Raw genomic sequence first — 13471 nt, 5'->3', positions numbered from 1 at the left:
GGGGATGTCCACTTGCCAGCGGGGAGCAGGCCTAAGCTGCAGTTGGACATCCTTAGTGCTGCGGAGGAGGCGGGAGAGGCTCCCGCCACCACCGCTGTGCTGGCAGCTGGCAGCCTGGCTTGTGGCTCAGCAGAGCTCCCCCTGTGGGAACGCACTGACCATCAGGGGGCAGCTCCTGCATTGAGCATCTGGCCCCTGGTGGTCAGCGTGTGTCTTAGTGACCAGTCATTCCCAGTCGTTCTGCTGTTAGGGTCAATTTGCATATTACCCTTTTATTATATAGGATAGAGGCCTGGTGCACGGATGGGGGCCGGCTGGTTTGCCCTGAAGGGTGTCCCCTCTCAGGGTGGGGGTCCTGCTGTGGTGCCTGACCAGCCTGGGTAAGGGCTGAGGGCCGTTATCAGGCTGGCCACACACCCTTCAGGGTGGAGGTCCCCGCTGGAGTGCCTGGCCAGCTTGGGTGAGGGGCTGAGGTCCATTTTCAGGCTGGCCAAGCCCCCATCGGTGACCCTCACCCCATGGGGGTGTGGCCAGCCTGTGTGAGGGGTTTAGGGCCGTTTTCAGGCTGCCCACAGCCCCTTCAGGGTGGGGGAGTCCCGCTGGGGTGCCTGGCCAGCCTGGGTGAGGGGCTGATGGCCGTTTTCAGGCTGGCCACACGCCCCGGGGACCCAAGCTCCCAGTCTCTCCTTTTTTTCTTTTTTTTTCCCTGGGATTTATTTATCTTCTATAATTGAAACTTTGTAGCCTTGAGCGGAACCCAGGTCTGGCCAGGGCAGGCGGGAAGCTTGGCTTCTCCATTGCCGGGGGGCAACCCAAGCCTCCTGCTTGCTCCAGCTCCATGGCCACCACCATCTTAGTTGGGTTAATTTGCATACTCGCTCCTGATTGGCTTGTGGGCGTGGCTTGTGGGCATGACTTGAGCATAGCAGAGGGATGGTTAATTTGCATGTTTCTCTTTTATTATATAGGATAAGGAAAGCCATACTTTTTTTCTTCCCCTTTGAAAACTGATCACTTATGATTCAGACACTCAGTAATCAGTATTCATGGTTAATGAGAACAGCCCTCATTGATGAGAAACCACATTCTTTATAGAAGAGTACAATGACACGCGTTTAGCCACTAGAGGTGCAGGCAGAATGCTTCCCTGGGCCTCCCCCGCATTTGATTATGAAGACAGGGATTGACAAGCATGTGGTCATGTGCTGCTCTTTCCGAGCAGAGGCCTTGCTTTTCATTCACAGCGATTCCCCTGGAGCCAAGTGCGGCTTCATGCACCCTCAAAACCCAGCAACAGGCAGCGATGGACCGAAGTCAGCACAAAGATAAAATCAGCCACAGACCAAATACTTAAAGACGGATTTTACTACCACCTTCCTTCCCACCAGATCAAGGCCAGTGCCTGCAGGCTAGTGAGTTCCCAGCTGGCCTGAGAATTCTAACATCCGTCCTGTTTCCAGGACTGGAGTGAACAAGCTCAGGCAGCTCAGGTTGTGCTGGTGCGAGGTTCCTGGCAGGCACTCAGCAAACCCAGAGAGGCCCCTGGAAAACACTTTAAAGTAATGCAAAGCCTGGGTTGGCGACATCAAAAGCAAAAATGTTACCCTAAGATTTGGAGGTATCACTGTAGTCTTAAAACAAAATTAAGTATGTTTGTTACGTCAAGAAAAACTCCCCAGGAAGCACAGAGATTATATTCAAATATATTTTGAGAGTGCTATCATTAAAATGTGATATGCTTTCTAATTTGTATGAATGTCACTATTTTGACATATATTCAGTATTAGCATTTGCATCACGGCAGATTAAAGTCAGAGAATCTGAACTCTCCTGCATTTATCCTCAGAGAAGCTACACAAATTGAGTTATAAAACACACGAATTCAGAAATAAGATAGTAGAGGTATAAAACACAAAAGAGAAACCCGGTTATGTCATTTGAATTTTCTGAGTAGTCTCAAGGCGTTCATCAAATAAACCACCTCTACACAATCCATGGAAGCATCTTATCATCAAGAACAAAGGCAGTTCCTTGTCATCTATTCCATATAAAAGTGGAGCTACAGAAAGTGCTATATTTCAAAGGATGTGGTATTGCTTTATTTTAATGTGGTTATTTTATTACCTAGACTCTGATGCTTACATTTAGTTTGAGCATTTCATTAAATGAGTAACCCACTGAAAAGGAAAAGCTATAGCCAATACTTTGTTAGTAGGGAGGACATTAATTATCAGATTAATTTACTGTGCCTCCTGGTCCAAAGAGACAGACTAATTGGGAGCAATGAGTTAGCCACACCATAACCTAATTTTGAGCCTTGTTCAAGTCATTAACATATTTAAGTTTAAGTCTCTTCATATTTAAGTTGAATGGATATCACAACCCTATTAGAGTTGAGTTGGGGCTAATTTTAACCAACTCAACCTGTCTTTCTCTTTTGCTCTTCTCTTCAGATACCCTTGCAGCTGAATTCCTTCTTCTGTCTCTTTACTTCTGAGAATTTAGATAGTTCAACAGCCTGCAGTATTGATAGCAGCAACCAGGGAATTATAAATGCTATTCAAAATCTCTCCTAAACAAAATAAAATAACAGCAAACACTCTCAAAACTTTGATTCTTGGGTGTCTGGAATTGTTTCTCTTCTCTAGTGTCCTAAGCGAGGTGAAAGAAAACAAGCTCAATGGAATGTCCACCCTGCCTGCCCGCCCACGCCCACCCGCCTGTGAAACTGAGCAAATCAGCTCCATGGTACTTCATGTTTAACCCAGCAGGGTTATATTACATAATGTCCAAACCAAGACCTGGTATGAGAGTCCTTGTTTAAAAACTAATTTTAAGAGGAAAGCAAAATAGCTGAGGTTTGGGAATCAATCAAGAACATGAATGCCCTTTTGCTTTAATGAGCAGATAATAAAGAAAAGATGACTATGACTGAAAGTGCCCACTCTAGTTGGAATGTCAAGGGGGGGGGGGGGAAGGAGACATACGTAATACTCTTTGTATTACTTTAAGCAATAAAACAAAATTTAAAAAAAAGAAAAAGAAATAGCCTACTTTGGAGCTCATCTCTTCATTCTCAAATTTTCTTTTTTTTTCTCCCCCCCCCTCCACCTAACTTGTTCTGGTTGTGTTAAGTCTGAGGGAAGGAGTAATTCTGAAGGTCTTTTGCCTCTGAATCATGAAGGGCCTCTCAGTGGCTGTAACCTGATGTATTTTCCCTGTTTTTTAGTCTCTGTTGCAGCTACTCAAGTGGTAGCAGGAAAGCAGCTACAGGCAATATGTAAACAAATGGGCGTGGCTGTGTTCCAAGTAAACTTAATTTACAAAGCCAGGCAGAGGACTCCTGTTGTACATGGACAGGATTTACCAGTACCCAAAAGAGAAAAGGTCACAATTCAAACTTAGGATTTTCTTCACATTGTCATGCACGGGGAGGAAAAAGAAAATAGAAATATTCAAATGCACATTCTTGTATGTCTACAACAAGGCAGAGTATTTTGCTTTGTTTCTCTACTTCCTGTGTTTGTTCCTTTAAGGCTTCAAGCCCGTGACCTCAGAGACATTGTCAGCATCTGTCAGAGCCACATGCTGCAGGAGCGCAATTTGCCCGGTACCACGGTACATTGAACCAGCGCCCTGCAAGGCGAGCCCTCCTCATCCCCGTTGCCTGCCTTAAAGATTCACCTTTGCTCCCCCAGACAGAGACACATTTGGAGCAATTCAGCAAGGCTGTAGTAGATTCATTTGCAATGTGAAAATATAGCTGGGCTGTGAAGAATATGCAGACACTTCCAAGCTATTTAGATGAGTGCTTGTCTAGGCTTACAGACAACTTTGCTTTATTAATCTCTGGGAAGTTGAATATGAGACTCACCATTGTACAGGAGTCACAGCATCTTTTACCTTGCTTTTTCCCTATCTAGGCTTTAGGAAAAAAATATATATATGTATTTAAAATTATGTTTTATTGATTTTTAGAGAGGAAGGGAAAGAAAGAGATAGAAACATCAATGATGAAAGAGAATCATTGAATGGCTGCTTCCCGCACTACCTACACTGAGGATTGAGCCCACAACCTGAGCATGTGCCCTGACAGGGAATCGAACTGTGACCTCCTGGTTCATAGGTGGATGCTCAACCACTGAGCTATGCCAGCGGGGGCAAAGCTTTAGGAATATTTTAAAAATATCCTGCCATATATACTATACTGATCAATCCCTCCTCTCCCCCAAATACAGGATCAGATAATAGAAAATGTACTGTGTTTGGCTGTGCTTATGACTCATTATGAATTTCTGTTTAGGGTTAGTTCCAGAAAAACTGTGTCCCTGTGGATAATTGCGGATACTTTCACTTAATGAAAAATAAAGATATATCACACGTTTTCCTTTTTGCTCTGGATGCCAAGCCTTTGAACATGGCATTTCCTGTGCACTTTTCAGACTCATGATCAAATTTACTTTCTGAATGTTTGTTTTCCAGATAATTTATAATGTATAAAATACCTTTAACATTTTCTGGAAATAGAGATGGCCGACTTCTAATATTTTAATAAATAATTACAATATTTTTGTCTGAAAATATTTGTTTTAATGTAGACTAATGAATTTAAACTGCAGAAGTCTTTTAAAGAAAGAATTTGATCTACCTGAGTGGAGATTTTGATGGGGTTTATTGCAATGTTCATGGGATTTTAGTTCTAATTTCAACTGTATAGTTAATTCTTTATGGCATCCAAGGAAAGTCATTTAATTTACTTTTACTTAAGTTTCCTAAATTTTAAATTTTGGGTAAAAAAATTGTAAATTCTTCCTACCTCATTTGTTTATATAAGAATAAGAAAATGAGAAAAGTGTAATGAACCCAGCATGAGGTGTCCTAGAAAGCTTGTAGCAGTGTGTGACTATGATCAGCAAAAAAAATGAAATGGAATGATCAAGATTGCTAACCAAGTCAGACCTTAGGGCATCTCATGTAAAATATATGCAAAAATTACTTATCCTATATAATAAAAGCCTAATATGCAAATTGTCCCCTCGACCAGGAGTTTGACTGGGGGGTAGGGCCAGCTGGCCAATGGCCCGTGGCCCCTCACCCTGGCTGGCTCCACCTCCCCGATTGGGAGTGGGCCCGGCCAGCAGGCAACCTCCCATGTACCCTTCCCCCAGCCTGATTGGCCCGGGCCAGACGGACCCTATCTGTGCATGAATTCATGCACTGGGCCTCTAGTGTAAAATAAACATAATTTGACATAGGTTAAACGAGTTATCTAAAGAAACTTAAAATACATTAAATGTGCAAAATCAAACAGCAGCTTGATTTTCTTGTCTCTGCTTTTATTGTTTCTCAGAGTATTTCATCATTAAGTGTATTAAGTTGCATTTGATATTTCTGAATGATGAAAGAAGTATAATTCTTTAACATATAAGAACCAACTCTGAAAGCATAAGTGAAAGAAAAGTCTTGAGATAAATATTAACTAGATGCCAAAATAAATGTGATGAGTTTTCTTCTTGTATGTATGAATCTTTCTTTTACTTCAACTAACAAAAAATCCAAAATTAATAGAAAGCTAAAAATAAATCCCAAAATTAATAAACATTTCCAAAAATAAACTATGTAATAAATTAAACATTGATACAATTGTTCTGAACATTTTTATCTTCTTTGATCACTGTAATATCCACTAAAGCATTAACTGGATGATTAACTGACTTTTTAAAAAGTAAAACTGGAGAATTTGGGTTTGTAAAGTACCATGAAATATTTTTAGATAGGAATTACTTCTTTCAAATATTTTTCATACCTGTGAAACATCTAAATTTATTTTATGCTTTTTTGTTTAATTTCTCACTTATATGTCCACTTTGCTTCAGAAAATGAAATAGTCTATTGGATAGGGGTCCACTTTATAATTACATATTCTCATATAAATAATAGCTGACAATTTGCTGACTTACACTATTCTTTTACTCATTACATATTGATATATAAATGTAAGATCTTAATATTCTGGCAAAATACATTATTACTCATGTCTTTGATTTGTGAATTTATTTATGAAGAAATTATAAGTAGTATAAACTCGATGTATATTTTCAGTGTTTCCAAGAATTATTGTTGCATATAGTCTGTAGTAATTTATTTTCAGTTTAAATATTTATTAATACTCAGAAACATGATTAATTACTAAATATTTTATTTATATCAAAGTGTCTTGGTTATACATGTGTTATTTAATATAAATTGAAGTGAAATACCTACAATTAAAACATAATGGATTGATGAAGAAAACCAAAATAAAGTGTCTGGGAATTTGGCTTATATTCTCTCACCCAAGCTCCCCAACTGAGACAGACTCTTCTCTACTAATGAAGAATGAAATCTGGAAGCAATTTAAAAATGTTTACATATTTTAGTTTTTGTGATTTATTATTTAACCTACTCAATCAACACAATGCTTTATTATTCATAGGTGATTACCTGTCATATCTAGAATTGCACTCTTCCTTGTCACTTATTTTTGCTTCTTAAAAATTATCAAGAATAATTTCACTATATTGAATACTTTTCAAAAAATCGTGTTGCTGACTTTTTAATAGAACTTTAAAAGTTACCTTTTGTTAATATCTACTCCTCAAATATATTTAAAACATATTAATGTAGTTTATGTTCTCATAATTCTCTTTTTATCTGCTCTTGTTACATTTTTAAAAAGACATAATTATTTCTCTGTGAAGTTAAACATTTATTGATAAAACAGTCGGGCTTCTAACTATTGTAAAATCAATTTTCTGATCCTAAGAAAACTTTCCAGCATAGCACTTAACCATGTCACTTGATTATAAAAAACATCACACATTATTTGTTCAATGGATTAAGATAATAGATATCAAAATATACATTCTGCTGGAGTTGAACTTCAAATTCCCAGGAATGTGTGTCTTCTTAAAAAAAGAAAATGGTGAAAAACTTACACTTCTGAAAGTATTTGCTTATTTCTGTTTTAAATATTTGCAATTCCAGGCTTATTTTCTTTGGCATTATCTTTGCTTTTGTTGCTCTGGGGAAGGTGGAAATAAATAATCGCATTTATACTAAGCTACTCTGACCTCAGACAACTGAATGGCAGTTAACTTTTTAGAATCCAGACTGGCTGTGGCAGAATAATGGGCTCTAATGGGCAAAACCCTTGCTTGTATAGAAGTGATGCGTAGTTACAAATGGCCCTTTATTTTCTTTCTTTGTTTCCTTACAGGCAGCTTAACCCCTTGTCTCTATAAGTTTCCTGACCACACCTTGAGCCATGGCTTTCCACCCATGCACCAGCCTCTCCTGGCAGAGGACCCCACGGCCCCCGATTTCAAGCAGGAACTCAGGCGGAAAAGTAAATTGGTTGAAGAGCCAATAGACATGGATTCCCCGGAAATTCGAGAACTTGAAAAGTTTGCCAATGAATTTAAAGTGAGAAGAATTAAGTTAGGTATGCACTTGGTCTGCAGATCCTTACTGTATAACTGTTCAATCTCTTCTATTCTGCTCAAAAGTCCGACAGTTCTCATTCTCTATCTCTAATGTGGATTTAATTAATCCAAGTGAAAATCCTACAAAAACCTGTATTTTCTTGTAAATTTTTGAGAGCCAAAATACATAGATTTTTAAATTAATGGCACTTATTTTCAACTTAACCACCTCAAATTAGTTTAGAAGTACCCAGTTTTCTCTACACAGTATTTTATTTGAACTTTTGAATAAATGATGCATTCATATTATTCAAAATCATAAAAGAATATATATAAAACATATCCATTTTGCTTGATTTTCCTGTTTTTCAATGTTGTTAGTTTCTTGTGTATCCTTTTAGAGGTATTTATGCATATATAAGTCAATACATATTTTTATTTCTTCATACAGATTTTTTTATTTAACTATTTTGGGGAGCTTTCCATATTAGTTTGTGGTTTTCTTTTTAAAGTTTGATTATTTATTTATTTATTTAAATTCTCACCCAAGGATATTTTTTTTCCATTGATTTCTAGAGATTAGGAGGGAGAGAGGGAGAGAGACATCGATGTGAGAGAGACACATCATTGGTTGCCTTCTACACTCGCCCCTACCAGGGCTACAGAACCAAGGTACATGCCCTGAACAGGGAATTGAAGTAGAGACCCTTTGGTCTGTGGGCCAACACTAACCACTGAACAAACTGGCCAGGGCTTTATTGATTTTTTCTTCTTTTTTTTTAGAGCAAGAAAGGAAGGGGGAAGGAGAGAGAGAGAGAGAAGAAACATTGATGTGAGAGTGAAACATTGATTAATCAACTGCCTCCTGCACAGCCCCTACCAGGGATGGAGCCTGAAACCTGGGCCTGTGCCCTAAACAGGAATCAAACTGGCAACCTTTTGGGATGACACCCAACCAACTGAGCCACTCCAGCCAGCTTTCTTTTTTAAAAATGTACTGCCATCATGAGTGTCCCTTGTAAGGGTCCCTCAGATCTCCATGAAGGCGGGGGTGCTTGGTTGTTGGCTTGTTTGTTTGCTTTTGTTTTCTCCTTAATGACATATCCTCAGTACTTAGAACAGTGACTGGCACATAGGATAGTTAAATAGTTATCGAAGGAAAAAATGCAATTAATCTTTTAGATCTTTGCAAATCAAATAGCTCAAAGTCGTACCTCATGGTAGTTTCTGTCATGTGTTTGACAGTCGTTTGCAATTTTGTTTCTGTGAATTGTCTGTTCATAGCCTTTGCTTACTTTCTATTGAAAAGTGTTTTTAACAAAATAACTGAAACAACTAACCTTAATTTAAATTCATGAAATAGTGAATTTTTCAAAAAGGGTTTGAAAATGATAGTTCAAACTTCTGTAGTTGTGGAATGAACCACAGGTTATTTTGTAATAATATTTATCCATGGGTGTCATATGTAACCACTTTATGCATACAGGTATATATATAGCCGTAGGCCCTGAATTAATATGTAGTTACAATATACAATAAACATGGCAGTAGGCAATTTAAAACATTCATTTGCAGTTTGATATATCTATTGCTGTGAATGGTTCAAATTCAATATTGATGGTTCATAGCAACTTGAACTCTAAAAATGTTCCAGACAATCAATGAGAATCTTTTGCCAGGAGATAGAAGCATTACCGAATGATGTAACAAATGTGCTTGGAGGTGTTTATAAAATGTTAGGTAATTAAAGTCTCATAATAGACATGCTTTTAGAAAAAGTAAGCATACCTTTTAGTTTTACTTGGCACGCTTCAACATATAGTTGATTTTTTTCACTCTTAACAGTTGAGATAAAAATATTTATGATAAAGCACCATTTATTTTATGCATTATATTCAATATACAATAGACTTTTGAGCATATTCATCAGATATTTAATAATAATAACAAAGAATACAAGAATTTTTAAGTATCTAAATGCAGTGATGGCAAACCTATGACAAGCGTGTCAGAGGTGACACGCGAATTCATTTTTTTGGTTGATTTTTCTTTGTTAAATGGCATTTAAATATATAAAATAAATATCAAAAATATAACTCTTTGTTTTACTATGGTTGCAAATATCAAAAAATTTCTATATGTGACACGGCACCAGAGTTAAGTTAGGGTTTTTCAAAATGCTGGCACGCCGAGCTCAAAAGGTTCGCCATCACTGATCTAATGACTCATCTATCCAATCTGGCTAAAAATTATGAATGGCAGATATTCCTATCTGAATGATTTTTACTTCTAGAAAAAATAATTAACTAGAAATAATATTTTTTTTGAAGTACAGGGCAATTTTACACTGACCCTTACAAAAAAATTATTATTTGCCAACAAATATATGCTTAAAAGTGGTATTGAACCATTGACAAAGATTCACAGATGTATGCAATCTTGCACCAAAAGGAATGATTCCTGAAAGCTGAAGCTAATGGCCTTCATTTTCCTTTCGCAGGGTACACCCAAACAAATGTTGGGGAAGCCCTGGCAGCTGTGCATGGCTCGGAATTCAGTCAAACAACTATCTGCCGATTTGAAAACCTGCAGCTCAGCTTCAAAAATGCATGCAAACTAAAAGCAATATTATCTAAGTGGCTGGAGGAGGCTGAGCAAGTGGGAGGTACTAACGCTGCATCTCTGAAGGCTCTGGGACGTTTTAACCTAAAAACAGTGGCATCGATTGGTAGGAATAATGCTAAAGCGAGAGGTTTGAGGTTTAGTTTTGTGTTTTTTTCTTTGAGATGAAGAATAACTGTCTTGTTTCATCACACTAAAAGGAAGGAAGGCTAATGCAAGTGTAGGGATAAATGTACTGCGATGGTAAACGGTGAGAGGATCAGCTGCGTGAGGACGGCTTTCCAGACTGTGTGGCATAGATGAGAAGCGGTGAAATGAAATTTTTAAAACACATTCAGACTTTGTTCTTACCTTTATGCTATACTGTAGTGATTGTACATGCAATCGTTTTTATAACCTAATACTAGTGTAACCAGAGCATTTTCACACACGAGTCTTCCAAGTGAATAGCACAAGCAATTGTCAAATGAGCGATTTAATGTGAGAAAATGATCTACTTATATTAATATGTCAAGGCTAGATAAAGAGAAAGTTTTGAGAGCAAGAGTTCCAACAAAAGCAAATAGAGATATGATTTATAGACAATTGTCTTTGCAAAGTTAATATTTGTTTCTGTATTAACGTTGTTATCTAGGACTTGTAATACAAAATGTCATAGGTTGCAAAATAATTTAAAAATGTATGGTGATTTTATTTTGCATAGCTTTATAATGAACATTTGAAATCCAAATCTGACTTGTTGTTTTAAACCCTACTTGGTTTCTGTAATTATCCCTCTTTTCCCCATTACAGCTTTATACAATGAAAAAGTGGGAGTAAATGAAAGGAAAAGGAAACGGAGAACAACTATAAGGTATGCTTTTGAGATATTAAATGTCTCTAGAGGAAGAAAAGGACATTTTACAAATGGAATAAGCTCTTAGCATAATATAGGTGCAACATAACATATAAATTTAAGGTGGATATAGCCAATTGAAAAATACAATATATATTTTAAAAAGCAGATTTCAATAACTTAATAGTAAGAAGTGGAGAGCTATTAATTCTAAACATTTGTTGGAATACTATGTATTGTTTGATTCAAGAACACGTTTGCTCTACAAGTTTTGAATAAAACAGAAACTGAGCCATCATTTCTAAAAATAGTGACTATTTCTACTTTCCTGTTATATATAAGTCTTGCTCTGGCAATATGGCATTTGTGTTATTAAAAATAACAAAATTAGTAATCAGTATTTTAGAATCTTAAAGTCCAAGGTGACTTCTTACAATTTAAACCAGAAAGATTGTTGTTGATTTTTTTGTAATCTCCATGAGGCTCACAGAGGAAATGCTAAAATGTAGGTTTTGTTTTGGTTGGTGAGTTGTTCACTGAACATTTCATCTATTGTAAATGACAAATGATTTCTGGGGACCTTTAGAAATGCCTACAGAAGTGTTCCTTTCCTTCTCAGGAAGTCAGTTCCCCTTGTGGTGCAATCTGACTTGTTGTTTTAAACCCTACTTGGTTTCTGTAATTATCCCTCTTTTCCCCATTACAGCTTTATACAATGAAAAAGTGGGAGTAAATGAAAGGAAAAGGAAACGGAGAACAACTATAAGGTATGCTTTTGAGATATTAAATGTCTCTAGAGGAAGAAAAGGACATTTTACAAATGGAATAAGCTCTTAGCATAATATAGGTGCAACATAACATATAAATTTAAGGTGGATATAGCCAATTGAAAAATACAATATATATTTTAAAAAGCAGATTTCAATAACTTAATAGTAAGAAGTGGAGAGCTATTAATTCTAAACATTTGTTGGAATACTATGTATTGTTTGATTCAAGAACACGTTTGCTCTACAAGTTTTGAATAAAACAGAAACTGAGCCATCATTTCTAAAAATAGTGACTATTTCTACTTTCCTGTTATATATAAGTCTTGCTCTGGCAATATGGCATTTGTGTTATTAAAAATAACAAAATTAGTAATCAGTATTTTAGAATCTTAAAGTCCAAGGTGACTTCTTACAATTTAAACCAGAAAGATTGTTGTTGATTTTTTTGTAATCTCCATGAGGCTCACAGAGGAAATGCTAAAATGTAGGTTTTGTTTTGGTTGGTGAGTTGTTCACTGAACATTTCATCTATTGTAAATGACAAATGATTTCTGGGGACCTTTAGAAATGCCTACAGAAGTGTTCCTTTCCTTCTCAGGAAGTCAGTGCCCTCTTGTGGTGCAAAGCGGGATAAACATAGAAAGTCTGTTCCTCTACTTGTTTCTTCCCGTGACTGGTAATGAATGGTACCCTGCAAAAGACAAGTATCTAAAAATATGACAAATCATACACCTATCTTTGTCTAAGAGTTTTAAAATGTTTTAAGAGTCTTTAAGTTTTATTTTCATGTTAATACTTAAAAATTCAACCTAATTTAATTTTGATCTGCCAAAAACATAATCTTACCCTGTCTCTCCACCCCCACCGCCTGCTCCCCAACCCGGTCTCCCAGTATTGCTGCAAAAGGTGCCCTGGAGAGACACTTTGGAGAACAGAATAAACCCTCCTCTCAAGAGATCATGAGGATGGCTGAAGAACTGAATCTTGAGAAAGAAGTAGTAAGAGTTTGGTTTTGCAACCGAAGGCAGAGAGAAAAACGGGTGAAAACAAGTCTGAATCAGAGTTTATTTGCTATTTCCAAGGAAAATCTTGAGTGCAGATAAGATTTCCTATTGTATAACTGCAAATTTTTCTATTTTTCGTTCTTTTCTGTTCTCCCAACACAAATAGAAATTTGTTATTTGGTTGGCTTCAAAAATCATTCTATATCAATAACTTTGCAGAAGCTTTTCTTTTCTACATTCTTAAACTTCAATTTAAATTATTTTGATGAATTGTTTTATTTAAAAGAATTATTCTCAGAGGCCACATTGTATATTTTAAGCAAAAGATACTAGCAGAAGTAAAACAATGATTCCTTCTCTCCCAGTCTCTCTCTCCCTATCTATTTATCATCTATCTGAACACACACACACACACACACACACACACAAAACACACACCTACACATACACGCACACACAAGTGTACACACAGGTCTTTTAAATGTTCCTTTTCCAAAGACTGTATGTTAGCTTTTTAATGTTTCAGAGTAACGTCACATAGTTAAAGAATATCACCAGAGAAAATCCAATTAGATAATTCCTTAGCCAATGTCCTGCTTATCATCAGCTTTAACTGTTGGCTTGAACTCAAGTTTTTGCACTTAGGAGCCAGAGGTGCCTTAGAATTTTAATATTGCATTTATGAATACAACTAGAGGCCCGGTGCACAAAAATTTGTGCACTTGGGGGGGGTCCCTCAGCCCGGCCTGTGCCCTCTCGCAGTCTGGGACCCCTCAG

The 13471-nt window shown here is 37.1% G+C and overlaps 1 protein-coding gene across 2 annotated transcripts in view; it reads left to right on the top strand.

Annotated features, from left to right (window-relative positions):
* The window catches only part of POU1F1 (POU class 1 homeobox 1), a 17487-nt gene extending 4449 nt beyond the window's left edge, over positions 1–13038 (top strand). The window contains exons 3-6 of one of the 2 annotated variants that reach the window (XM_005878097.2): positions 7259–7483; positions 9964–10128; positions 10878–10938; positions 12583–13038. In XM_005878097.2, coding sequence (XP_005878159.1) covers positions 7259–7483; positions 9964–10128; positions 10878–10938; positions 12583–12793 — 662 coding nt within the window. In that variant the 3' untranslated portion in view covers positions 12794–13038. The remainder of the gene's footprint in view (positions 1–7258; positions 7484–9963; positions 10129–10877; positions 10939–12582) is intronic. The other variant, XM_005878098.2, reaches the window with a different exon arrangement.
* Positions 13039–13471: the final 433 nt, after the last annotated feature.

This window comes from Myotis brandtii, unplaced genomic scaffold (assembly GCF_000412655.1).
Source record: "Myotis brandtii unplaced genomic scaffold, ASM41265v1 scaffold546, whole genome shotgun sequence".
In the NCBI taxonomy this organism is placed as follows: domain Eukaryota; kingdom Metazoa; phylum Chordata; class Mammalia; order Chiroptera; family Vespertilionidae; genus Myotis; species Myotis brandtii.
This window is presented reverse-complemented; position numbering and strand designations above follow the sequence as displayed.